Source organism: Lepus europaeus, chromosome 19 (assembly GCF_033115175.1).
Source record: "Lepus europaeus isolate LE1 chromosome 19, mLepTim1.pri, whole genome shotgun sequence".
Lineage (NCBI taxonomy): Eukaryota > Metazoa > Chordata > Mammalia > Lagomorpha > Leporidae > Lepus > Lepus europaeus.
Window position 1 is genome coordinate 36,061,364 of NC_084845.1, and position 26,541 is coordinate 36,087,904.

At 42.9% G+C, this 26,541-nt stretch overlaps 1 protein-coding gene across 1 annotated transcript in view; it reads left to right on the top strand.

The window, feature by feature from the left end:
* The window catches only part of LONP2 (lon peptidase 2, peroxisomal), a 111,270-nt gene that overhangs the window by 52,461 nt on the left and 32,268 nt on the right, over positions 1–26,541 (top strand). Inside the window, exons 9-11 of the mRNA XM_062177981.1 lie at positions 12,738–12,888; positions 14,291–14,417; positions 18,867–19,000. Coding sequence (XP_062033965.1) covers positions 12,738–12,888; positions 14,291–14,417; positions 18,867–19,000 — 412 coding nt within the window. The remainder of the gene's footprint in view (positions 1–12,737; positions 12,889–14,290; positions 14,418–18,866; positions 19,001–26,541) is intronic.

The following is a 26,541-nucleotide window of genomic DNA, read 5'->3' on the forward strand; positions in this document are numbered from 1 at the left end:
ATGTTCGAGACTCAAGCCAAAATCAGGAGCCTGAAACTACTCAGGTCTCCCCATGGATGACAAGGGCCCAAGTACTTGATCTGTCATCCGCTACCTCCCCGGGTGTGCATCAGCAAGGATTTGGATTGGCAGTAGAACAGCCAGGACTTGATTTGGTGCTCTGAGATGGGATGCCTGCATCCCCAGTAGCAGCTTAATCCACTGTGCCACAATGCCAGCCCCGTTTTTAAATACAGTATGTTTTTTTTTTTTAATTTTTATTTAATCAATGCATTTTTACACAGATACAACTTTAGGAATATAGTGATTCTTTCCCCCTTACACCGCTCCCCCCCCCCCCCCAGCTCCCAACCCACCTCCCTCACCCTCTCCCATCTCCAGTAGGCCAGTAGTAGGCAGCGGGATTGATAATTCAAAGCGTGGAAGGCAGAAAACTGCATTGAGAAGCCTGTGTCGGGCCAAACCGTCCTTCAGATGTGGAGAGAAATTAAAGCATCCCCACATGTCTTAGTCCTTTTGTGGTGCCTAGTCATTTTGAACTGGATAATTCAGAAAGCACAGAAATTTATTTCTCACAGTTCTGGAGGCCAGAAGTCCAAGACCGGGCTCCAGCAAATTCAGTGTCTGGGAAGAGCTCCCCCTCTGCTTCCAAGGTGGCTACTTGCTGCATCCTCATGTGGCAGAGGGGGTGGAAGGCTGTGGTTCTCTCATCAGAAGTTACTACTGCAGAGCAAGTCCTGGTGTACACCCTCCCCACAGTTCATCCCACCTGGGACTTCGTGTTTTGAGCAATAAAGTGTCATGTCAGAGCTGTGTCTATGCCCTGTCATACTGTATAGGTAGAAATTATAGTCTTAGGATTGATAGAGAAAGACCTTTCAGTTAATTTAATTGGGTAGAAGAGAAAAGAAACTGCCATAGCCACTCTTTTTTTTTTTTAAGATTTTTATTTATTTGTTTGAGAGGTAGAGTTACAGACAGAGAGAGGGAGAGATAGACAGAAAGGTCTTCCATCTGCTGGTTCACTCCCCAAAATGGCCACCAACAGCCAGAGCTGGGCCTATCCAAAGCCAGGAGCCAGGAGCTTCTTTCAGGTCTCCCACGTGGGTGCAGAGGCCCAACAACTTGAGCCATCCTCTACAGCTTTCCCAGGCCAAAATCAGAGAACTGAATCAAAAGAGGATCAGCCAGGATTAGAACCGGCGCACTGCAGGCAGAGGATTAACCTACTGCACCACAACACCGGCCGCATAGCCATTCTTGAAAGCAGGTCCTATATGTGGGTGAGTCGGGCAGCGGAAGCTCTGAACTTAGGGTAACATGCAAAGGTTTGGTGACTACAAGTTCTTACTGTCCTGTTTGTCCATCCATGGGACACTCTGCCTTGAGGCCTCATCTGAGTAGTAGTTACTAAAAATTCTTCTTTTCTGGCAGAATACTGATCTTTATTTTGTTGATAATTAAAAATAATTTTTACTAGCACATAATACTTTTACAGTTGTATGGAGCACCATGCAGTATTTCAACACATGCATATGGCATAAGCTGATCAAATCAAGAAGTTAGCATTTCCAATTCCTTTTCTTTATGTTTGGAGCCCACTGCCTCCTATCTCTCGGTTCTTCATATGGTATAGAGCCCATTATTATGAACTGTAGTCATCCCACTGTGCTGTGGAATACTATTTGATCTAACTGTGTTTTGGTAGCTGTTATCCAGCCTCCCTCTGTCTTCCCTCCCCATACTCTTCCCAGTTTCTAGTAATCAGGTTAATTTTTTTTTTTAACTTGCACATATGAGAGATAACATGCAGAATTTGTCTTTCTTGTCTGTATATTTAATTTAACATAGTGATCTCTAGTTCCATTCATTTTGCTGAAAATGCCAGGATTTCATTTTTCATGGCTGAATAATATTACATTGTGTAAATATACCACATTTTCTTCATCCATTCATCCATTGATAGAGAAGTTGATTCCGTGTCTTGTCTACCATTAGTGCTACAGTGAACATGGGAGTGTAGGTGTCTGTTTGATAGATTGGCTTCATTTCCTGTGGATAGATGCCCAGTAGAGGAATAGCTGGATATATGATGGATCTGCTTTTACTTTCCTGAGAAGCTTCCCTAGTGTTCTTCATAATGACTGAACTAATTTGCATTCCCACCAACAGAATATAAGAGCTCCCTTTTCTCCATGTCCTTGCCAAATTTTGTTATTTTTGGTTCTTTTGATAAATAGTCACTCTAATTGGAATGAGAGATAGTATCTCATTGTGGTTTTGATCTGCATTTTCCTCATTGCTGGTGAAATTAAGCATTTCTTTCTTTTTTTTTTTTTTTTTTTTTTTTAGTTTTTATTTAATGAATGCATTTATTTATAGATACAACTTTAGGAATATAGTGGTTCTTTCCTGCTTACCTCCCCACCACCACGCTCCCATCCCACCTGTCTCTCCCTCTCCCATCTCCTTCTTCATTATGGTTCATTTTTAGTATGACTTTATATACACAGGACCAACTCCATGTTAAGCATAGACTTCAACAATTTGTACACACACACACACACACAACATACAGATTTCAGTTTGGGAGAAAATTTGCAGTCGATTCTCACATTACAATTCAGTAGGGACAGAGGTCCTACATGGGGAGCAAGTGCACGGTGACTACTGTTGTTCCTTTAACAATTAACACTCTTTTTTATGACGTTAGTGATCATCCAAGGCTCTTGCCATGGGCTGCCAAAGCTATGGAAGCCTTTTGTGACCATAGACTCCGTCGGTATTTGGACACGGCCATAAGCAAAGTGAATGTTCTCTCCTCCCTTCAGAGAAGAGTGTCTCCTTCTTTGATGACCCTTTCTTTTTTTGTCACAGAATGTTGGCTTTCCCTGCCTCAAATGCTCTCGCAGGCCTTTCAGTCTGACCAGGAAGCCTTAAGGGTTGATTCTGAGGTCAGAGTGTTATTTACAGTGAATGTCATTCTAGGAGTCTGCTGTGTGGACTAAGCATTTCTTTCTTGTTGTCAATTTATGTTTCATCTTTGTGATATCTATTCAGGTTTTTCACCCACTTCTTAACTGGGTTGTTTGTGTTTTAGTTGTTAAGTTCTTTGAGTTCCTATTTATTCTGAATATATATACCTACATATTCATTAATCTTTTGTCAAATGAATCTTTTATGCACATTTTCTCCCATTCTGTCTCTTCACTCTGTTTCCTTTGCTTGTGCAGCAGCATCATAGTTTGATACATCCTATTTGCTTGGGTTTGCTTTTGTTGCCTGTGCTTTTAGGGTCTTATCTAAAAACTGTTACCTTTACTGATGTCTTGAAGTGTTTCACCTTTGCTTTCTTCTAGGTTTCATTGTTTCAGGCCTTAATGTTTAGATCTTTGATCCATTTTGAGTTGATTTTTTTTTTAATAGGATACAAGATCAGCACTGGGGGGTAGGGGTGGTTTGTTTCAACCTCTTGCATGTGGATATCTGGTTTTCCCAGCACTGTTTATTGAAAATACAGTCCTTTCTGCCATGTATGTTTTTGTCAAGAATCAGTTGACTATAGATGCATGGAGTCATTTCTAGGGTCTCTTTTCTGTTCCATTTATCTGTGTGTCTGTTTTGTTTACAGTAGCTCTTTAGTGTGTCTTAGAATCAGGTATTGTGATGCTTCTAGCTTTGTTCTTTTTGTTCGATTGGTTTGGCTAATTGAGGTCTTTTGTACTCCCCTATGACTTTTAGGTTTTTTTTTCTTTTCCTGGTTTTGTGAAGAATGTCATTGGTATCTTGATGGGGATTGTGTTGAAGCTGTAAATCACCACGTGTAGTATGGATGTTTTAAGAATATTAATTATTTCAGTCCATGAACATGGAATATCCTTCTGATATCAGAATATATCCCACCAGAGTCAACATATGATATCAGAATTTGGCCCCCTAAAATATGTATGAAATTGTGGCCTCTTAAAGTTCCCCAGAAGTCCCATCTGGAGTGCCACATATGCTATCAAAATTCGAGGTGCAATACGATATCACCATATGCTTATTAGTAAGTCCCCAATATTAATAAGCCCGAGTGGTTTCTTGCCTAATACTTCGAGAAGAATTCTAAATACTGGCATAAATGAACGAGGCAGCACGGTACATGTTAAGTTTTCATTTAGTGTGAAAGATGCATAGGAGAGTGAGAGCTTTATCTAAGAGAGAGAGGAGGGTAAATCTGGGTTCATATCGAGCACCAGGAACCAGTGGAAGAGCATCTAGGCCAGGAAGCATAGGTGGGGTTGGCCCAAAGGCCATGCGCCCTGAAGGCTCAGGGCTACAGCCAGCCTCCTACTGGCAAGAGGCCAGGGCGAAGAGGAGAAAGGAAGGGCCGGACACACCCTGTCTCAGGCTTTTAATCCACTCTCAAAGGGGAGTGGTTAATTAACCTGATTGGCTGGTGGGCGCTCAGGTGTGGCCAGGTAGGGGCATGAGGTCATATGGGGCATGGCGAAGGCATGGTTTTCCAGCTCACAAACCTAATCAATTTTAACCTGTCTACTGAACTTCCAGTTTTTGTGTGTCTTTGGTTTCTTTCACTAGTGTTCTATAGAAGTCTTTCACATCCTTGGTTAAATCTATGCAAAGTGTTTTTGTAGCTATGATGAATTGATTGCTCTTATAATTTCATTCTCAGCACGCTAATTATTGATGTATAAAAATGCCACTGATTTTTGTTTGTTGATTTTATATCCTGCAACTTTACTGAGTTCATTTATCAGTTCTAATAGTCTTTTGGTGAAGTCTTCAGGCTTTTCTGTGTATAGAATCATGTCATCTATGAACAGGTAATTTAAATTCCTCCTTTTCTATTTATATGCCTTTGATTTTTTTTTAACTTCTGCCTAATTGCTGTGGCTAAAACTTCCAGTAGTATATTGAATAATAGCAGTGAGAGTGGATATTCTGTTGGTTCCAGATCTTAAAGGAAATGCTTTCATCTTTGCCCCATTCAATATGATGTTGGCTGTAAGTTTGTTGTATGTAGCCTTTATTATGTTGTGTTATGTTCCTTCTCTACCTGATTTGTTCAGGCTTTTTTATCATGAATGGCTGTTGAATTTTATCAGATGCCTCACAGATGCAGACATCTATTAAGACGGTTATATGATTTTCATCCATCATTCTGTTGATGTGATACATCATTTTTTTGTTGGACTGTCTCTGCATCCCTTGAATAAACCTAGTAAGTCATGGAAAATGATCTTGTTGATGTGTTGTTCAATTCTGCTTGCTAGTATTTTGTTGAAAATCTTGCATCAGTGTCCATCAAAGATATTTATTTATAGTTTTCTTTTTGTTTTTGTTGTTGGGTCTTTGGTTTTGGAGTCAAGATAATGCTGACCTCATAGAATGAGTCTGGAAGTGTTTCCTCTCTTTCAGCTTTTTGGAATAATTTTAAAAGAATTGATGTTAGTTTTTCCTGTAAACTTTGGTGAAATTGAGCAGTGAAGCCATCTGGTCATGGGCTTCTCTTTGTTACAAAACTGTCTATTAATAATTCAGCCTCATTACTCATTATTGGTCTATTCAGGTTTTCTATGTCTCCTTCATGATTCAAGTTTGGTAAATTATATGTGTCCAAAAATTTATCCATTTCTTCTAGGTTTTTCCAGTTTGTTGGTTCATAATAGTTCCTACTGATCTTTTGTATTTCTGTGGTATCATTTGTAATATCTCCTTTTTCATCTGTTTTTTTATTTGGGTTTTGTGTCTTTTTTTCTTAGTCTAGTAAAGTTTTATCAATTTATCTTTTAAAAAAACTCAACTCTTCATTTCATTAATCTTTTGATTTTTTGTTTGCTTGTTTGTTTTAAGTCTATTTCATTTACTTCCACTCTGATCTTTGTTATTTCTTGCCTTCTACTGACTTTGAGTTTGGTTTGTTCTTACTTTTCTAGGTCTTTAATATGAAGCATTGTTTTTTTTATTTGAATCTTTCCTTTGTTCTTGATCTAAGCACTTACTGTTATAAACATTCCTTTTAGTACTGCTTTAGAAGCTGTATTTTCAATTTTGTTTATGATTTCTATGGCATTATTCCTCTTTCTGCCCTCAGTGATCTCCACAATTCAAATATTTGCTCATTTAATGGTATTCCAGAGATGTTAGAGGCTCTTAGTTCTTCTTCCTTTTATTTATTTTTGGCCTGAGATATTTCAAAAGACCTATCTTCAAGTTCAGATATTCTTTCTTCTGCTTGAGTTAGTCTGTTGTTGAAGCTTTCAACTGTGTGTGTGTGTGTGTGTATTTTAATGTAACTTATTTGAAAGTCAGAGTTACAGAGATGGAGAAACAGAGATTTTTCTGTCCGCTGGTTCATGTCCCAGATGGCCATGATGGCCAAGAGTGGGCCAAGCAGGATCCAGGAGCCCTATCTGGGTCTCATACATGGGTGCCAGGGTCCCAGGCACCTGAACCACTTTCCATTGCCTTTCTCAGGCCATTAGCAGGGAGCTGGCATTGCAGGTGGAATCTTTACCCACTGTGCCACAATACCAGCCCCTCTCAACTGTATTTTTTTATTTGACTTACTGAGTTCTTCATTTTCAAGTTTTCTGTTTGGTTCTTTTTGAAGGTTTCTGTCTCTGAATTGCTCAGATCATATCATGCATATTTTCCTGATTTAACTCAACTGTATTCTCTTATATCTCCACATCCTTATAAGTGATGGAACAGGGACATAAGCCTCATCCATTCTAGCTCATTGCCCAAAAGAGATAAAATCAGAATTGTCCCTGAATCCCAATTCAGTCTCATACCCTATTGTTCCCCCACTGAGCTCCCTGCATTCTTCCCCAGCTTTGGAAGCCAGCAGGGCCAAATCTGAAAAACCTGTAAGGGTTCTGCCTACTGCCCCCCACCCCCACCCCAGCCCACCTAAGATATGAAAAGGCCCAGCCTACTGGGATCTGGACCCTTTGCATGCTGGCAGTTGGTCACCCACCCCTGCAGATTTATTTTCTTTGAATAAATTCGGTCTGGCTCTGAGTTTGTATTGTCTCCTCTCTGTTCTGCCCCCTCTTTCTTACAATAGTCATTCTTTTGAATTCTTTTTCAGGCATTCTGTCAATCTCCTTTTCTTTGTAACTAAACCATTATTGCCTTCCTTTTCCACACTTCTAATATTTGTGTATCTGCTGGATTAGTTGTTTGCATTTCATTAAACGAGTGGCTTTCATGGTAAAAGGCTTTTTCCTGAAGGTGTGTTGGTCAGCTGTTTCGGCTTTAGTTCCAGCTGGATGCTGTGGTGTAGTCTCCCTGTGTCTTCTTCCCCAGCACTCAGAGGCAGCAGCAGTGATGGCATAGGGTGCTTCTCAGCACCAGTGGCTTGTGTGGCTCTTGGTGGCAGCCTGAGGGATATGTCTAAGATTGTGATAGTTCCAGCCCAAAGTGAAGCAAGGGCACACAGGTCCCTGCGGTGCCAAACTCAGGTTTCTTTTGGACGTCTTGGCATTCACTTATTCTGCCCCCAAACTGACAGTTCACTGTGTTACGCTGCCTGGGGTTTGGTGGAAGAATGGAATAAGCAGTCTTGTGGCCACCTAAGCCCCAATTCTAGGTCACATCTGGAGCCACAGACCTCCAAGACCAGGGTCAAGGCCCACTTTGCTATGGGCTGCCTGCTGCTGAGGTGGCAGCCCAAGGCCACTGCAACCAACTGCAGGATGCTGGCTGACCAGTTGACTATGGCCACAGATCTCACTTGGGACTGAGGCAGGTCCCGAGGCTCCATCTGCAAGTACTGACCTGGGGACAGAGACCATTAGCATATGCCCAGTAATGGTTTCAACAGTTCCAGGATGTAGTCCTGTGCTTACTTTGGTACCCTATTCCCCAGTGGCTACAGTCTTGCTTCTTGCTGTCTGCCCACAGTTACCCCTTGGCCACCCAGGCTGACATTAAGCTAGGTTGCACCTGAGTCTTGCAGCCACAGGACCCTGTGCATCTTGGCAAATGTGTGCCAAGCCCACATGATGCAGGCTGAAATATTCACCTATCCTCTGAGAATGCAGGTGTCCAGCTGATACCAGGGCAGGTGTAGGGGCTTTGTCTGCAACCACTGGCTTGGGCGTTGGTGCCTCTTGTCTCTCTGGTGCTGCATCTCACAGTTCTGGTGCTGGCACTGAGCTTCACAGCAAAGCCCTGGGCTTACTTTAATGCCCTGCTCCCCTGTGGGTAAAGTCTTGCTCCTCACTCTCTGCCTGAGGCTGTGAGGAAAGGTGGTAGAGGCAGTTTCTTGGCCACCCAAGTTGATGCTAACCTGGGTCACTCCTGGGCTCCCAGTCACTGGGCCATGCACAGTAACTGCATGCCATGAGGTTGGCAGTGATACTGGCCAAAAAGAGTGTGACCCCCCAGGATGCAGTTCTTTGCCAGGTGCTGGGACAGATGTCGAGATCGTGTCTGTGAGCACCGGCCTGGGGTAGAGGTCTTTGGGCTTTATCTGATGCTGGGTCTCACTGTGGCAGCCCTAGCTCTGAACATCAAGGCAAAGTCTTAAGTTCACATTGCCACCTTACTTGCCAGCAGCTGGAGTTTTGCTCTGGTTTCTGCCAGACTCAGAGTCCAAAGGCCCACCTGCTGGTCCTGACCTGGGGCGGAAGCCATGGGCCCCTTCCAGCTCTGGGTTTCACTGTAGCAGGCCTTCTCTGGGGTTTAAAGTCTGGACTTTGTCTCCCCTCCCCTCCATGCACGGCAGCTCTCCCCCTGCTGTGCTGTGTGGATCTGGGAGATCAATAGCAACTCCTCCCTGCCTGCCTGCTTCAGTGCGTCCTTTCTTATTGTTAGGCTGAGGCCAGGAGCTGTGGTCTCTCACCTGGCTTCCTTAGCACTTGTGAAGGTGACTTGGTACATGAATAACTGTCGAATAGGTGTCTGTGGGGAGACAGTCACCGAAGTATCTTACTCAGCTGCCTCCCTGCTCTGCCTTTTTATTTGATTTTCTTTAAAAAAAAAAAAAATGTATTTGAAAGGCAGAGAGTGAATGAGAGACCCACAGAGACAGACATCTCCCGTCTGCTGGTTTACTCCCCAGAATGCCCATACCAGCTGAAGACAGAAGCTGGGGACTCAGTGCAGGTCTCCCACCTGGGTGGCAGTGACCCACATATTTGAGCTATCATCTGCTCCCCAGGGTGCATATTAACAGGGAGCTGGAATTGGAACCAGAGCCAGGATGTGAACCCAGGCACTCCAATATGAGATGTAGGCATCACAAGCAGCATCTTAACCACTATGCCAGATGCCCACCGTGATGAGACTTTCTGATGCTGTCTAAACTCTGCACATTTATTTTTTTATTTTCTAATTAAAAGATGCAGGCAGACCAATTGGGCATCACTAGTTTTCTGTCCTCAGATTAAATATCTTGAAATGCATTTTAAAAAGACCTCAGTTAAGGTCCAGAAACATTGATTTATTAATTTTCCTTCTTTGTTTTAAAGATTTTTTAAAATGTATTTGAAAGGCAGAATTAGAGACAGAGGAAGAGAGAGAGAGAGAGATCTTCCATCTGCTGGTTCATTCCCTAGATAGGTGCAACGGCAAGCCAGGAACCCCAAGCTTCTTCTGGGCCTCCCACGTGGATGCAGGGGCCTGTTCACCTGGGCAGTCTTGCACTGCATTCCCAGGTGCCTTGGCAGGGAGCTGGATCAGAAGTAGAGCAGCTAGGTTTTGATCCAGCAACCATATGGGATGCCAGAATTACAAGCAGAGGCTTAACCTGGTATACCACAATGCCAGCCCCAATTTTCCTTCTTTTTAAAAATCTCCAGTGTTTTAGAATTTTGAAGGAAAATAATTGCTTCTCTTGAAGAGGTCTCTGATAGACTCTAAAACGTATCTAACATTATCTGTTGTTTAATTACAGCCATTAAAAAGCAGATTTTTTTTTTTTTTTTTTTTTTTTTTTTTTTAGTGTTAAAGAAATAGGGGCCTGCACTGTGGCACAGTCAGTTAAAACCCCAGCCTGCCGTGCCAGCATCCCATATGGATACTAGTTCAAGTCCCAGCTGCTCTACTTCCAATCCAGCTCTCTGCTATGGCCCTTGCAACCATGTGGGAGACCTGGAAGAAGCTCCTGGCTCCTGGCTTTAGATCAGCACAGTTGTGGCCATCTGGGAAGTGAACCAGCAGATGGATGACTTCTCTTTCTCTGGCCCTACCATTCTCTGTAACTTTTTCTTTTGAAGAAATAAAATAAATCTTAAAAAAAGAAAGAAAAGAAAAAAAATTCATAATCTTTATTTGAAAGGCAGAAACAGACAGACATACAGAGAGAAATCTTTCGTCTACTAATTTATTCCCCAAATGCCTGCCACAGTTGGTACTGAACCAAGCCAAAGCTAGGAGCCAAGAGCTCAATCCAGATCTCTCATATGGGTGACAGGGACCCAATTACTTGAGTATGTGTTAGCAGGAAGCTGGAATTGGAAGCAGAGCTGCCACTCAAACCCAGGCATTCACTGTGGGATCCTGGTGTCCTAAGCAGCATCTTAACTACTGCACTGTCTGCCCTTTAACAGTTATTAAAGATGGTAAGGAGACTTTATTCAAGAGGGGCTATAGGTACGGGTGAGGAGTGAGCAGGGCGTCAGTCGATGGAAGGTTGCCAGAGGGAGCATCACGGATAAGGGGATCCTCAAGGGACTGGCTCAGCAGAATTCTTGCTGAAGGCAAATCAGGGTGATAAGATACCAAGGGTGGGGGTAAGGACACCAAGCATGTTGTGGATTTTTGCTAAACTAATTAGCAGCATCCTTGTTCAAACCAGACTCTACAAAGACAGAAAGGGGGCCCGAGTTGGGCCTAGTTGAGCAGTGGAGCCTGACTGAAGTTTTGGTTGAAAGAGAGAGTCTTTGTCACTAGATAAGATATTCTTAACCATTTCTATGTGGTAATTAATATAATTAGAATTTTCTTTGATGACTTGAAAGTTCTTTTTTATATAGAATTCTATTATTAAATCTTGTGAAAATGTGAAATTAGAGCTTTCTGGAAAATACATGCTAGATAAACACTTGAGTTTCTAATAATATTTAACAGAATTGAAGATTATATGTAAAGAGCATTGAATTAAGACTAATTGTAGATGTTTGTAAAAATAGTAAAACTTTTTAGAGAATCAGAATCAAGGAAAAACTGGTTATTTAGTAAAATTGTGGTATTTCATTTTGGACAGGTGTGCAGCCCTACTGACAGCAGTGTGGCATAAGTGAAAGTGGTGTACTATGTGTCAGATTTAGAACATGTAGCAGGCACTCAGTGGCTTATTTAGGCTTATCTAATGTCCTGTGTAGGGCTCTTAGCAATGCCCACGACCTGAAGACTTTGAAGAGTAACCTAACGAAGATAACTGTTTCTCACTTACAGTGACTCATTTTAAGAATCTAATTGTTAAATTTTCTAATGTGTCAAAATACTGTTAAGAGCTATTGATATTTTGTTCATAGTAAACATGAAGATTTTACTTAAAGATGTTTTTAAGTCAGTTTTTTGCTGTGTAATTTTTACTAGTTTACTCTTATTTTAAATTCATCTTTTAGTTTAAGAATTTATACCAGACTTTCTGCTAATGTTTGAGGTTAGATATACTGAAATTATCTTACCAATTAATTTAACCTAACAATGTAAAAACACTCTACATATTTACCATATATTCTCATAGTATTCGGATAGGATGTGTTGCCAAGAAGAGAATGGGCTTTGCAGGGTTGGTAACTTACAATGGTCACACTGTAGGAGTCGTTCATAAATAGACTTAAGAAAAAAAATTTTAAAGGATGATTTTGGGATCCAGCATATGGTGCAGCCACTGTCTGCGACACTGGCATCTCATGTGAGCCCTGGTTCAAGTCTTGGCTGCTCTACTTCTCATCCAATTCTCTGCTAACGCACCTGAGAAAGCAGTGGACAATGGCCCAAGTGTGTGGGCCCCTGTACCCATATGGGAGACCCCAGATGAAACTCCTGGCTCTTGGCTTCGGCTTGGCACAGCACTAGCCATAGTGTTTGGGGAGTGAACCAGGGAATGGAATATCTCTCTCCTGTCTCTTCCTCTTTCCCTGTAACTCTGCCTTCCAAATTTAAAAAAAAAAAAAGTGATTTTTGCTTCTTTTGCTGTTATATATTTTCAACAGTTTTTGACCTTGAACATACTTCATTTAAAAGAATATTTAGAGGCCAGCGCCACAGCTCAATAGGCTAATCCTCCGCCTGTGGCGCCAACACAACAGGTTCTAGTCCCCGTCGGGGCGCCGGATTCTGTCCCGGTTGCTCCTCTTCCAGTCCAGCTCTCTGCTGAGGCCCGGGAATGCAGTGGAGGATGGCCCAAGTGCTTGGGCCCTGCACCCCATGGGAGACCAGGAGAAGCACCTGGCTCCTGGCTTCAGATCAGCGCAGTGCGCCGGCCGCAGGGGCCATTGGAGGGTGAACCAACAGCAAAAAGGAAGACCTTCCTCTCTGTGTCTCTCTCTCTCATTGTCCACTCTACCTGTCCAAAAAAAAAAAAATTAGAATATGGAAAGGCAGAGAAGGATGTTCAAGCTTTACTGTTAGCCTAGTGTTTCCCAAACTGTGTTGAGCAGCAACATCAATCTTGCTATCAGCTTTGATGGCAGTTTTATGTGTTTTAATTTATGCAGCTTTCTGTTGGAATTAGTAACTTTGTTTAAATATTTGTTGTTTTCCTCCAGGTTTTGGATCCTGAACAAAACCATAACTTCACAGATCATTATCTAAATGTGGCCTTTGACCTTTCCCAAGTTCTTTTTATAGCCACTGCCAACACCACTGCTACTATTCCACCTGCTTTGTTGGACAGGATGGAGATCATTCAGGTCCCAGGTATCTGATTCATGAAGAAAACCATTATTTGATGTGTCTTGCCTTTCTGAGCATAACTCTTTAAAATTGGTCATGCTGTGGAGTTCATTTGCCAACTCAGGTACCTTCCTGTTACCTGTGGGGTTACATTTCGAGAGCCCCAGTGAGTGCATGAACCTGAAGATATAATGAACACTATACAGGTCTACATGTGTTTTCTCCTGTTCATACATACCTAGATAAGTTTCAGTTTATAAATTAGGCACAGTAAGAGATAAACAACAGTGATTAATTTAAAAACCAAGTACAGGTATTCGCATGGTCAGGTTAGCTTCCCAGCTATCCAATGTTGAACTCTTTACCAGCTCTCTGGGAAAGTGTTCTGTCATCACTTGTTCTGAGTCAGAGGTGGTTCCTGAAGAATAACTGGACTTTCCCATGTTAAGTCTGGCCTCACGTTCACAAAAAAGTACATGGTGCTTCTAAATTCCTCTTTTTAGTTGGATCTGTGATGAAGTCACATAATACCTCTTTGCCATGTCTTCCCTGGAGTGTGCAAAATACACACTTTCATTATGTACAGCAAATAAATTCTAGTGTTCTTCATCCTAAGAGATCAAGTATCAGTGGGTTTTTGTTAAAATGAAAATAGAGTAGAAGCTAAATATATTTAAAGAATCTAAAATAAATGTGCTCTAAACGTATTTTTTGTATTAATCTGTATTTTTTACTGTTAAATGAATGACAGTTGGATCCCTTAATGATCTGTAAGCCCTGTAGGTTCTAATATTCAGTTTGAAAATACAGTTAGGAATAAACCATTGATTTTGTGTATTTACAAGACTAACATGAGTAATGAGACCCAATTGCCTGGAAATTCCAAATTGAGCAGCAAATCCGTAAGATACACTGATGTGAAGTGAAATAATCTAGACGGCTACTACAGATTTGGGTGTCCTGTCTTCTGGCTTTTCCAGTATTTTTTAATATTTTTCTAGTCAAAAGATGTCTTATCAACTCACGTTTTTAATTTTTGCTTTTAAAATGGAAAGGGCACATTAGGCAGGATTTATTTTAATGAATTTTAAGACAAAGTAAATTTTTCCTTATTCAGGCTACTAAATAAGTAAGAACACAAAGTCTTAAATATATTAATATATGTAAGCATATACATTTTTTCCAAACATAGAAGCAAAACTTTTATTAGATGCAAGAGGCATCTTAGTTTTTATTTTGTTGCTAAAATTTACAGTTCTGGTTCTGGAAACAGCTGTTTTGGAGCCCTCCTTCAATCCTGAATTTGAAAATTCCTGGAATTTTGGAGCCCTTCGTGATCTCTTGAATCTGCATTTGATTCACTTTGAAAGCACGGTATTGTGGGAGCTCCATGAATAATTACCGAACAGAATCTCTTCCTTTCCAGGGTATACCCAGGAGGAGAAGATAGAGATTGCCCATAGGCACTTGATCCCAAAGCAGCTGGCGCAACATGGGCTGACCCCGCAGCAGGTTCAGATCCCTCAGGCCACTACTCTGGACATCATCACCAGGTTAGTCAGCCATCCTGAGGCTTGCTCATGCTTCCGTCTGCAAAGGAGATTGTTGGACTGGCATCTATAGCATCCATTTCTCTTTGTCCCACAACTTCCCAATAATTGTTGCTGTACCTGATGATTCACCTGGGTTCTGTGTTGGACAGGAATTCATAGAGAACACAGAATTTCTTCAAAGCTGAGGACTTTCATTGAGCTAGAATTTATTTTGTCTTTTTTTAAAAATTATTTTATTTGAAGGAATTATAGATAAAAATGGTTGGGAGCCGGGAGCTCAATCTGAGTCTCCCATCTGGGTTGCAGGGACCCAACTCCTGGAACTGCTGTCCACCAGGGTATGCATTAGCATGGAGTTGGAATTCAGAGTGGCTCTGGGACTGGAACCCAGGCACTCCAGTACGTATGCAGTATCTCAAGTGGCATCTTCTATTTCTTTTTTAGGATTTTTATTTATTTATTTATTTATTTGAGAGAGTGAGTTTCAGAGAGAGGGGGAGACAGAGAGTTCTGTCTGCTTGCTCACTCCCCAAATGGCCACAACAGCCAGAGCTAAGCCAATCTGAAGCCAGGAGCCAGGAGCTTGCTCCAGATCTCCCATGCAGGTGCAAGGGCCCAAGCACTTGGGCCATCCTCCAGTGCTTTCCCAGGTCATAGCAGAGAGCTGGCCCGGGGAGTGGAGCAGCTGGGACACAAACCAGTACCCATATGGGATGCCGGTGCTGCAGGGGGAGGTTTATCTCACTATGCCAGAGTGCTGGCCCCTCAAGTGGCATATTAGCTGCTGTACCAAACAACCACCCCCAGAATTTCTTTGTCCCAATAACAATAAAAGAGATTAATCTGATAAGTTAAGAACCAAACATGTGGAAAGATCTTGAAAGTTGTTGAATTCTCATAAGAAGTAAAATGTTAGTTTGAGACATCTGTTTTAGATTATTCAGATTTTCTTTTTTGACTGAGGGATTTAAAAAAATCCATAGAGTTTTGGTCGAGAATTAACACTGGAATAATAGAGAATGTACTTTCCCAAGTTTGCTACCAAGTGCTTAAGCCTGGGACAAACAGTACGTAAATTATCTGAGCAGAATATTGCTTAGTGTACTTTGTAGACTGCCTGTTTGCATGGAAAATGCACCCTTCTGAGAATTTAGATCTATCCTAGCCTCTAGTTGTTTGCATGCCTTGATGTTACAGAGCCGTTGCATCATCCGGCAAGTGTGCCAGGTGCCAAGCACTCCTCATACAACCCTTCTCTGGGAACTGCTTTCTCCAGAAATGTGAAGACCATCTTGAACTTTGGCTTAGAGATTGGCCAATCAGACTGCCGTGAAATCTATGCCAGCCTTCTCATGGGCGCCTTGAAATATGTATTCCAAATAGGAAGACTGTATATGATCTCGAAGTTCCTTTTCTTCTCTTGCTGTGTGATGTACAGTGCAGATAATTCCAAAAGAAATAAATCGGGTGATTTATATGCCAGAGTCTTCCAACAATAACATTAATTCCAGATGATAATCATGATGTCTTTGGGTCACTTTCAACAAGTCACTTAACTCTGAATAACTGCCCTATCTGTAAAGTGTACATAATGGCAAAAAAGCCCCTATCTTATCTGAATCTGAGTAAGAGGTCTTGGTGCTTATTATTTGTGCTTCCTCATTGTTACCTGGAGAAATAGTTCCTTTTTTATAAACTTCATAGCTCAAAACGTCACATCTCTTAAAAGCTGTGGGCATCAGGAAGTCTCTCAGAGCAGTTTCATTAGTTTTAATACAAGCATTGTTTTAATAAAGCAGAACACATATGTACTACTTAAGATAAATATTGCAGGCTGGCACCGCGGCCCAATAGGCTAATCCTCCGCCTGCGGCGCCCACACACCGGGTTCTAGTCCCGGTCAGGGCACCGGATTCTGTCCCGGTTGCCCTTCTTCCAGGCCAGCTCTCTGCTTAGGCCCGGGAGTGCAGTGGAGGATGGCCCAAGTGCTTGAGCCCTGCACCTGCATGGGAGACCAGGATAATAAGCACCTGGCTCCTGCCTTCGGATCAGCGCAGTGCGCCGGCCGCAGCGGCCATTGGGGGGTGAACCAACGGCAGAAAGGAAGACCTTTCTCTCTGTCTCTCTCACTGTCCACTCTGCCTGTCAAAATAAATAAATAAATAAGATAAATATTGCGTAGGTAGTGGGGTGCCAAACCTAGAACATACAGTATTATGTACACATACACACCTCGGGGGCTTGTCGTGGTCATGGACCCTTCACATTCTAGTCATCCTCTCCTCCCTTCTCAGACTCCTCCATTTCTAGGGCACTTAACTGCCAGCAACCTCTTGGTGAGAACTAATTATTACAAAGATACCGTGTATAATCACTTCTCTGCAGTTTTCCCCTCTGTCTTAGATGGGACCCTGGAATCTAAGCGTGAGTCCTCCCTGGTACAGTCCTTTCAGCACTAAAAACAGTGCTGCCAGTCTGCGCCCTGTGAGTGTTCTCCTCAAACTGCACACCCCTGTTTTCTGGGCCATTCCCCTGGGCCTGGCTTCAAAGCTTGTCACCACCTGGTTAGTCGTCTCCGGCTGCGTCCTGACCGTCAGTCTGCTTCTTGCAGCGGAACGCAGTGTTTCCGATGTAGCCTGACAGTTCATGCGTAGGATGGCTGTGTTTCTCTTACCCTGACTCTATTGTTTTATGATTATATCTCTAGATTCTTAGCATTTTTTAGATTAATCTGTTGCCCCAGAGTGAATTTCTGCCAACTCAGTATATTCCATTTTGTATTTATAGAGCTGAATTTTTTAACCAAAATATGGAAGTTTGTAATTATGTACATTTTTATTAGTTTCAGCTACCATTAATCTTGACTATCATCAAACACATCAATTTCATGTCCTCTGAAAGTTGGCAGATGTAGCATTTTTATGTTCGAATTGTTATGAGAAGTGGCCAATCCCCACTTGACCTGCATGACATTTCTTTTCTAGTTTAAAGATGATCTTAAATAGGGAATGATGTGGCTGCTTTCTGAGTCATCTGATAGTGATAGCGGCAGTTAGTTCCTAGCCCACTGTTGCTCTAAATTCATAATTTTGTTGTTGTCCTTGCTTTTAGCAAGTTCCAATTCATTCTGAACATGGTTCTGTTTCTGCATACTTGTGCTGCTGCCTCATGAGCTACCTCAGTCCTGTTGCTATCATCTTTTGTCCAGACCCTTAAAACTGAGATATCTCAGAAGCTACCGTGAGTTCTGTTTTTTTAATTTGAGAGGGAGGGAGAGAGAGCGAGTGAGCGAGCTCACATCTGCCACTTCATTTCTCAAATGTCTGGAGCCAGGTCTCCCTGATGGGTGGCAGGGACCCAGGTACTGAGCCGTCACCTGCTGCCTCCCATGATGCGTAGTAGCAGGAAGCTGGGATCAGGAGCAAAGCCAGGTCTTGACGCCAGGCACTGTGATGTGGGATGCAGGTGTCCAGTGGACACCTTAACTGGCGAGCCAGATGCCCACCCCAGCTTGTTCTCCTCGTTTCCTTCCTCATTGGAATTGTGTGCAGCTATTAATGTGGGCTTTACGTCTTTCTACCTCTGGGTAAGTTTGACTTTAGAACATTTGAACAAGACTTTTATCTAGCTATTCTCAAGGCTTTTAGAATCTGCTTTCCTAAGTCAGAGTATGTGTCTAAGTGTCTAAATGCCTGATCAAATCCAGTTTTTCATATTAAGCCATATTCTTTGCCTGGTGTTGCCTATTCAAACCCATCCAAGGCTGGGTGACTAGAAATGCCTACGCTATATAATGGGTTGTGGAATTACCTAAAGAATTTGATCTAATACATAAGTTTTGAAAGCAGCTCTGTTTAAGGACATGTAGAGTCTGTTTCACAAAATTACAGTGCTTGCATCACTTGTCATGCTTTCTTCCTTTAGAAATTTCCACGATGAAAATACACCAAGAGGATTGCCATCGTTCCTAGTAAAAATTCGATTTCTGTCTCAGGTTTTTTTTTTTTTTTTTTTTTTTGCTTTAGTTGGACAAAGAATGCAATTTTCTGATTCTTGCAGCAACATTTCAACAATAAATTACCTAGAATTTTTCTTAAATGGATAAGCTTTATTTAAGAAAACTTAAACATATCATCAAGGAGTAATTGGTGTTTTTTGTGTTACCAAATTTATTTTAGCAATATAAATTTATTAATCAGAGACTCATTTTTAGGTATAGAGTAATAGTTAAAGGTAATCTGTATAAAGGAAATGGTTGTGGCTGAAAATACATCTGAATGAGAAATAAGAAGTCCTTAATGAGGCATTGTGTGAAGATAGTACCCAAAAATAATAATGAACTTTTAAATGTATACTGTTACTTTAGTAACAAAAAATTAATTACATTATATCTATCTATTTTTACAGGTAGTATATAGCCAAAGATAAAATATTTTTCTTTGATGACAGGTATACCAGAGAGGCTGGAGTCCGTTCGCTGGATAGAAAGCTTGGGGCCATTTGCCGTGCTGTCGCCGTGAAGGTAGCAGAAGGACAGCACAAGGAGGCCAAGTTGGAGCGTCCTGATGGGACTGAAGGAGAAGGTCTGTGACCTCATTCTGTGACTGTGGGCTTGGAGGGAAGGCAGAAATCACGCTGGCTGTGGAGGGGTAGTGGCAGGTAGTCCTTGGATCAGTGGCACATGGTACTCACTGGTAGATGCCTCCAATGAGTAAGTAATAACCTAGTACTCGATGTATTTTATCCAGAGATTCTCTTGTACAAATATGAGGAGTCTTCAATGTGTTCATGGAAAATGTGTTTTATAGAAAAACTATGCATGGATTGCAGTTTATTGCACCAAAATAAACATTTTTTAATTCCATTTTCCATGAACTTTAAAAAAAAAAAAGGTTTATTTACTTATTTGAAAGGTAGAGTGACAGAAAGATGGAGAGAGAGATTTTCCATCTGCTGCTTTACTTCCTAAATAGCCGAAACAGTTCAGCTGGGTCAGGCCGAAATTTGGGGCCAGGAACCCCATCTGAGTTTCCCATGTAGGTGGGAGAGACTTAAGTACTTAAACCTTTATTTGCTGCTTCCCAGGCACATTAGCAGGGAGCTGGATCAGAAGCAGGGTAGGCAGGATTCGAACTGATGCTCCGATGTGGGATGCTGGTATTGTCAGTGGCGGCTTAACACAGTATAGCAGAATGCCTACCCATCCATGAACTCATTTTTTAAAGAATTATTTTTTATTTTGAAAGGCAGAGTTACAGAGAAAGAGGAAGTGACAGAGAGAGAGAAAGAGAGGGATCTTCCATCCACTGATTCGCTCCCCAGATGACTGCAACAGCCAGCACTAGGTGGAAGCCAGGAGCCAGGCGCTTCATCTGGGTTTCCCATGTGGGTGGCAAGGGCCCAAACGCTCAGGTCATCTTTGTTGCTTTTCCCAGGCCATTATCAGGGAGCTGGATTGGAAGTGGAGCAGCTGGGACACAAACCAACACCCTTGTGGGATGTGGCATCACAGGCGGTGGCTTTTATCTGTTACGCCATAGCACTAGCCCCTCCATGAACTTTTTGAAGTGTCTTTGTAGTATAGAGTTTTGTTTGTTTGTTTAGAATTTATTTCATTTTTTTGGAAGGCAGGATTCAGAAATCTTCTGTTTGCTGGTTCATTCCCCAAATGGCCACAATGGCTGGGGTTGTTTCAGGCTGATGCCAGGAGCCTGGAACTCCATCCAGATTTCCCACAGGGGTAGCAGGAGCCCAAGCACTTGGGCCATCTTCCACTGCCTTGCCCAGGACATTAGAGCAGCCAGGCCCCTGTAGCTCAGAGTTTTAATTGGACTAATATTCAGTACTAATGCTTATAGAGTGTAGTAACTTTCTTCAAATTTCTTCCTGATCCAGTTGTTAAGCCTTTGAATAATTTATAGCATAAACCATCATATAGCATTTAAAAATCCAAACTGGCCAAGTATGACAAGGGCATATCTTTGTTCAGTGGAATGGCTTCATATGTAATCATGTGTTTTTCTCCTACCTTTTCTTTTATATAGAATCGAATCTAATTCCAATGTTTTTTCTTAAAAAATAATTGTGGAGGCAGTGGCATGAGGAGCACTCTGCTACTGGAATTAGTCAGATGTGAATGTTCCCCTTAGCACTCAGTTAAAATGTTATAACTTCTTGCACCAGAACTTTAAGGGCTCTCAGTTCATCATACCAGGTTATTATGCAGTTTGCCAAAACTTGCTTTTGACAAACTTGACTTGAGTATTGGAGAATTGAACATTTCCTTCATGGAAGGAGACATTATTATTAGATGTCCTACCATTTCCATGGTTCTTTCTGGAAAGCAGTTGGATGGATGAATGTGATCTACAGACTATATACCATGTTGTAGGCCTAATGCAACAGGCACAGTTAGGCATCTTCCTTATTTAGGGTCAGCAGTGTAGCACAGTAGGCTAAGCTGCCGCTCGTGATGCTACCATCCCATATGAGTGGCACTTTGAGTTCTGGCCACTCTGCTTCTGATTCAGCTCCCTGCTGATGTGCCTGGGAAAGCAACAGAAGATGGCCCAAATACTTGGGCCCCTGCCACCCTTGTGAGAGACCCAGATGGAGTTCCAGACTCCTGGTATCAGCCTGGTCCAGCCCTGGCCATTGGAGTGAACCAGTAGATGAAAGATCTCTCCCTCCCTCCGTCCCTCTCTCCCTCTCTCCCTCCCTCCCCCCTCCCTCCCTCCCTCCCTGCCTCTCTCTCTCTCTCTCTCTCTCTCCCTCTCTCTCCTGCTGATCATAGCACACTTAACAGCAGTAACATTAGAGTAGATTTTTCACATAATGCTGTTTCTGTGTGATGCTTCCCCCCTGCTCCCATTATGTCTGGGGTAAGCCTCTTGTGTTACACCTGAGCAAGGTCATGCCCTTGTGATATGGGGCATGGATAGAAATACTGAGCTCTAAAGGTCTCTCCTACAAATGTTAAGTCTAACCTGCTAATGTGTGACTGTGTCCCCTGAAGTTCATGTGTTGGAAACTTAATGCAACAGTGTTGGGAGGTGGGCCTTTAAGGGGTGATTAGGTCATGGGGGCTCTGACCTCCAGAGTAGATATATGCTGTTATTTGGGGAGTGGGTTCATTACCACAGGAGTGGGTGATAATTGACCTGATAAAAATAAGTGTGGTCCCCTTCACCTCCCTCCTGTGCACACTGGCTTGCTGTGTGCAAGCAAGCAGGCAGGCCCTCAGCAGGTGCAGCCCCTCCATCTTGAGCTTCCTGCCTCCATAACCCTGGAGCAAACCTATTTCTGTGCCTTGTGAACTGCCCAGTCTGTGGTATTCTCTTCCAGCAGCACAGGACACACTCGGAGTCCTCACCCACACTTGGAGGAGTGCCATGGCCTCCTGGGCCTTTCTGGGGTTTTGCGGCTACTGACCTCCCCCCACACACCCACAGGCGCTGAGGTTTCTGCTCTCTCTCACCCACTCAGTGTTGGCTTCATTTTGTCCATCCATTTTCTTATTTCTTTTTAAAGATTTATTCATTTGGTAGGCAGAGAGAGAAATCTTCTATCTGCTGGCTCACTCCCCAATTGGCCACAACAGCTAGAGCTGGGCCAATCCAAAGCCAGGAGCCAGGAGTTTCTTCCAAGTCTCCCACGCAGGTGCAGGGGCCCAATGACTTGGGACGTCTTCTACTACTTTCCCAGGCCAGAGCAGAGAGCTGGATCAGAAGTGGAGCTGCTGGGGCTGGCGCCGTGGCTTAACAGGCTAATCCTCTGCCTTGTGGTGCCGGCACACTGGGTTCTAGTCCCGGTTGGGGCGCCGGATTCTATCCCGGTTGCCCCTCTTCCAGGCCAGCTCTCTGCTATGGCCCGGGAAGGCAATGGAGGATGGCCCAAGTACTTGGGCCCTGCACCCGCATGGGAGACCAGGAGAAGTACCTGGCTCCTGGCTTTGGATCAGCGCGATGCACCGGCCGCAGCGGCCATTGGAGGGTGAACCAACGGCAAAAAGGAAGACCTTTCTCTCTGTCTCTCTCTCACTATCCACTCTGCCTGTCAAAATAAATAAATTAAAAAAAAAAAAAAAAGAAGAAGTGGAGCTGCTGGGACTTGAACTGGCACCCATATGGGATGCCGGCACAGCAGGTGGCAGCTTTACCCACTGCACCACAGCACTGGCCCCCCATCCATTTTCATTTCTAAAATTTTGTCAGCACCTCTTATTAGCTGTTGTCTTCTTTCTGGTTCTTTTGGTTCTTGTGGGTTAATACCTTTTTAATTAATTTTAGTAGGATTTAGACAGGAAGTATAAAGCTAATGCATGTTCAAAGTGCCATTTATAGAAATCTGAATTTTTTAAACTCTCATAGGTGAGGACAGTTCTAGCAAGAGTGGAAGTCACTGGTATAGCTGCCAGTGGCAGTGGAGAAATGAGACTTTTGTCTATTCTGAATGTAAGACCCAGGTCCCGATGTTTCCGAATTCCTCTTTGTATCCTTACAACGCTCACTTGTGCTGTGGCCTAGCAGCTGAGCCCATGTCTTTTTGTTGCCTGTGATATAATAGAAAGAGGTTGCAAGAACTTGACACACTTTGAAAATTGCATTTAAGATTTAGATGGTATGCTTTAGAATTTATGATAAGACATTCAGAAGGAGTCGTTGTGAAAAGAAACTTACTGTAGTTCTAATACACTGCTTCATGTTGACACATACATCCATTAGCACATGACTAATAATATCTGTGATTGTATTAGCTACTTAAAAATAACCCACAAATATTTAAGGTCTTGTCCAAACAGCTTGTTAGCCTTGTGAGAGCATATGGTTTTTCGTGGCAATGTTCATTTGTTGTTTTTTAATCCATGATCACAGAATACCTCCTAAATGATAATGTAGGTAAGCAGATTTGGGTGGTAGAGATAAGAATGAGGACATTCAAATGTATAAACAAGATAAACACTTACCTCCAGGATAATATTGGATGTAGTCCTTAATAGAGATGCAGATACGGACTAATATTCTATGATGGAAGATCCCTTTAAGTTACTGTAAATGACTGCCCCCCATACCTTAGTGTAATTATAAAGTGTCCTGAAGTGCTGTGTATGACTTCAGCCAAACCAAAGGAAAAATTTCTACACAAGAGTCTACATTTTCATGTCAGGATTCAAGTGGAGCTCAGTAACTGAAAGTGTCTCATTAAGAAATGAATGATATAAAATTAGAGTATAAAGTAAAACAGTTGATTTTTTTTTTTTTTTTTGACAGGCAGAGTGGACAGTGAGAGAGAGAGACAGAGAGAAAGGTCTTCCTTTGCCATTGGTTCACCTCCAATGGCCACCGCAGCCGGCGCACTGCAGCCGGCACACCGCGCTGATCCGAAGCCAGGAGCCAGGTGCTTCTCCTGGTCTCCCATGGGATGCAGGGCCCAAGCACTTGGGCCATCCTCCACTGCACTCCCTGGCCATAGCAGAGAGCTGGCCTGGAAGAGGGGCAGCCAGGACAGAGTCTGGCTCCCCGGCCGGGACTAGAACCCGGTGTGCTGGTGCCGCAAGGCGGAAGATTAGCCTATTGAGCTGTGGCGCCGGCTAAAACAGTTGATTTTTAAATTCAGCATGAATCTAGGGAGGAGTCGTGCTTGTATTTGTAGAGCCTTAACCACACTTAAACCGACCAAGTAATAACAGGGAGCTAAGCCAGCAGGTGCAAGATGTAGTTGGTCTGTCTTTGAGGAGGAATGGTTTTGGTTCCAGTCACTTACCTATGAGGTTTAGGAATTATCTCATAAAAGCAAGGCTGCCTGCATTTTTATGCACGTTATTCAGATATTCTGCATTGTTCTTTTCCTTTCTATTTATTTATTTTTTTAAAGATTTATTTGGCCTGCACCTTGGCTCACTTGGCTAATCCTCCGCCTGCGGCGCCAGCACCCCGGGTTCTAGTCCTGGTTGTGGTGCTGGGTACTAGTCCTGATTGCTCCTCTTCCAGTCCAGCTCTCTGCTGTGGCCCAAGTGCTTGGGTCCCTGCACCTGCATGGGAGACTGGGAGGAAGCACCTGGCTCCTGGCTTCAGATCGGCACAACGCCGGCCGTAGTGGCCATTTGAACCAACGGAAGGAAGACCTTTCTCTCTGTCTCTCTCTCACACTGTCTAACTCTGTCTGTCAAAATATATATATATATAAAGAAAAAAAAGATTTATTTATTTATTTGAAAGGTAGTTACACAGAGAGAGAAGGAGAGGCAGAGAGGGAGAGAGAGAGAGGTCTTCTATCCGCTGGTTCACTCCCCAAATGGCCACAACAGCCGGAGCTGTGCTGATCCGAAGCCAAGAGCCAGGAGCTTCTTCCAGGTCTCCCTCGTGGGTGCAGGGACGCAAGGACTTGTACCATCTTCCACTGCTTTCCCAGTCCACAGCAGAAAGCTGGTTCAGAAGTGGAGCAGCTGGGACTCAAACCAGCACCTATATGGGATGCCAGCACTGCAGGTGGCAGCCTTATCTGCTACACCACAGCGCCAGCCCCTCTGAGATATTTATTGGTTTGAAGGGGGATAGCACATGACTAAAGTTTCATTCTGCTTTTTGTCTGCCTTCAGCCAAAAAAAAGTCCATGTATTTAGTTTTGCATACTTGGCATATTTCTCTGTAGAGTTAGGGAAATGTCCATTTGTTCAAGTACTTGTGGACCATATATGTCCAATTAATATCTAGTAAGATTTTGCCTCAGAAATTTTCATGAAAAACTTGGCAATAACTTTGAGATTTAACCCTGATCCCCATCCATAAATCTCTTCCCAACATTCTCTGATAAACACTATGCCTTGCCTGTTTTACTGTGTTAGACAACTCAAATGATCATGTGACTGAGTATGGTTTTACTAATGTTTATTCACCTTGGGATTTGCTGACCTTGAATCTGTGGGCTAAATTCATTCTCCAGTTTTAGAAAAGTTCCATCTATTATCTCTTCACATATCCTCCTGCTCTTGTTCTCTTCCATCTGGGACTCCCAATAAGTGACCTTGTAACTGTCTCTTATCCTCTGCTCGTTTTTTATTAATTTTTCTAATTTATTTTAGCCATTCTGTGTTACCCTCTGTCCAGAGCTCATTACTATCTTCTGCTATTTCCAGTCCTCTGTTAACCGTATAGAACTTTCTGTTAAGGATATTGCATGTTTTACTTTTGGAATGTCCATTTGATTCTTTACTTATCTGTAGATTCCACTAGGTTCTCTACTGAAATTCTCTCTTATTTCATCCAGGTTTTTCTTCCATTTTCTTGGACATGTTAATCATGGTTTTTAAAGTGCCTATCCCAACCCGTGTGTCTGATGCTATTGGGTTTTTTGTTGGTGCTTGGTGATTTTTAGTCATTTATTCTGATTTTTTAGCATTCCTTCTGTTGTTTTGTTTCTTGTTTTTTTTTTTGTTCTGTTTTGTTTTGTTTTGTTTTTTTTACAGGTAGAGTGGATAGTGAGAGAGAGAGACAGAGAGAAAGGTCTTCCTTTTTGCCGTTGGTTCACCCTCCAATGGCCGCTGCGGCCGGCGCATTGCGCTGATCCGAAGCCAGGAGCCAGGTGCTTCTCCTGGTCTCCCATGCGGGTGCAGGGCCCAAGCACTTGGGCCATCCTCCACTGCCTTCCCGGGCCATAGCAGAGAGCTGGCCTGGAAGAGGGGCAACCGGGATAGAACCGGCGCCCCGACCGGAACTAGAACCCGGTGTGCCAGCGCCGCAAGGCGGAGGATTAGCCTGTTAAGCCACGGCGCCGGCCTCTTGTTTGTTTTTTTACTGATTGTTAGACATCCGTAAATGAAAAATAAGGTTCTATCAGTTACAGTTTTCCCAAGAGTTACTCTGAAGGTAGCTGGTAGACTCTCTGATCCTGTCCGGGCTTAATGGGGTTTTGTTTGGTTGGTTTGTTTTTCGTTTTGTTTTTCAAAGATTTATTTATTTGAAAGGTAGAGTTACAGAGCAAGAGAGAAAGAGACAGACAGGTCTTCCATCCACTGGTTTATTCCCCAAAAGGCTGCAATGTACTGGTCTGGGCTAGGCCAAAGCCAGGAGCCAGGAGATTCTTCTGGACACTTGGACCATCCTTCACTGCTTTCCCAGGCATATTA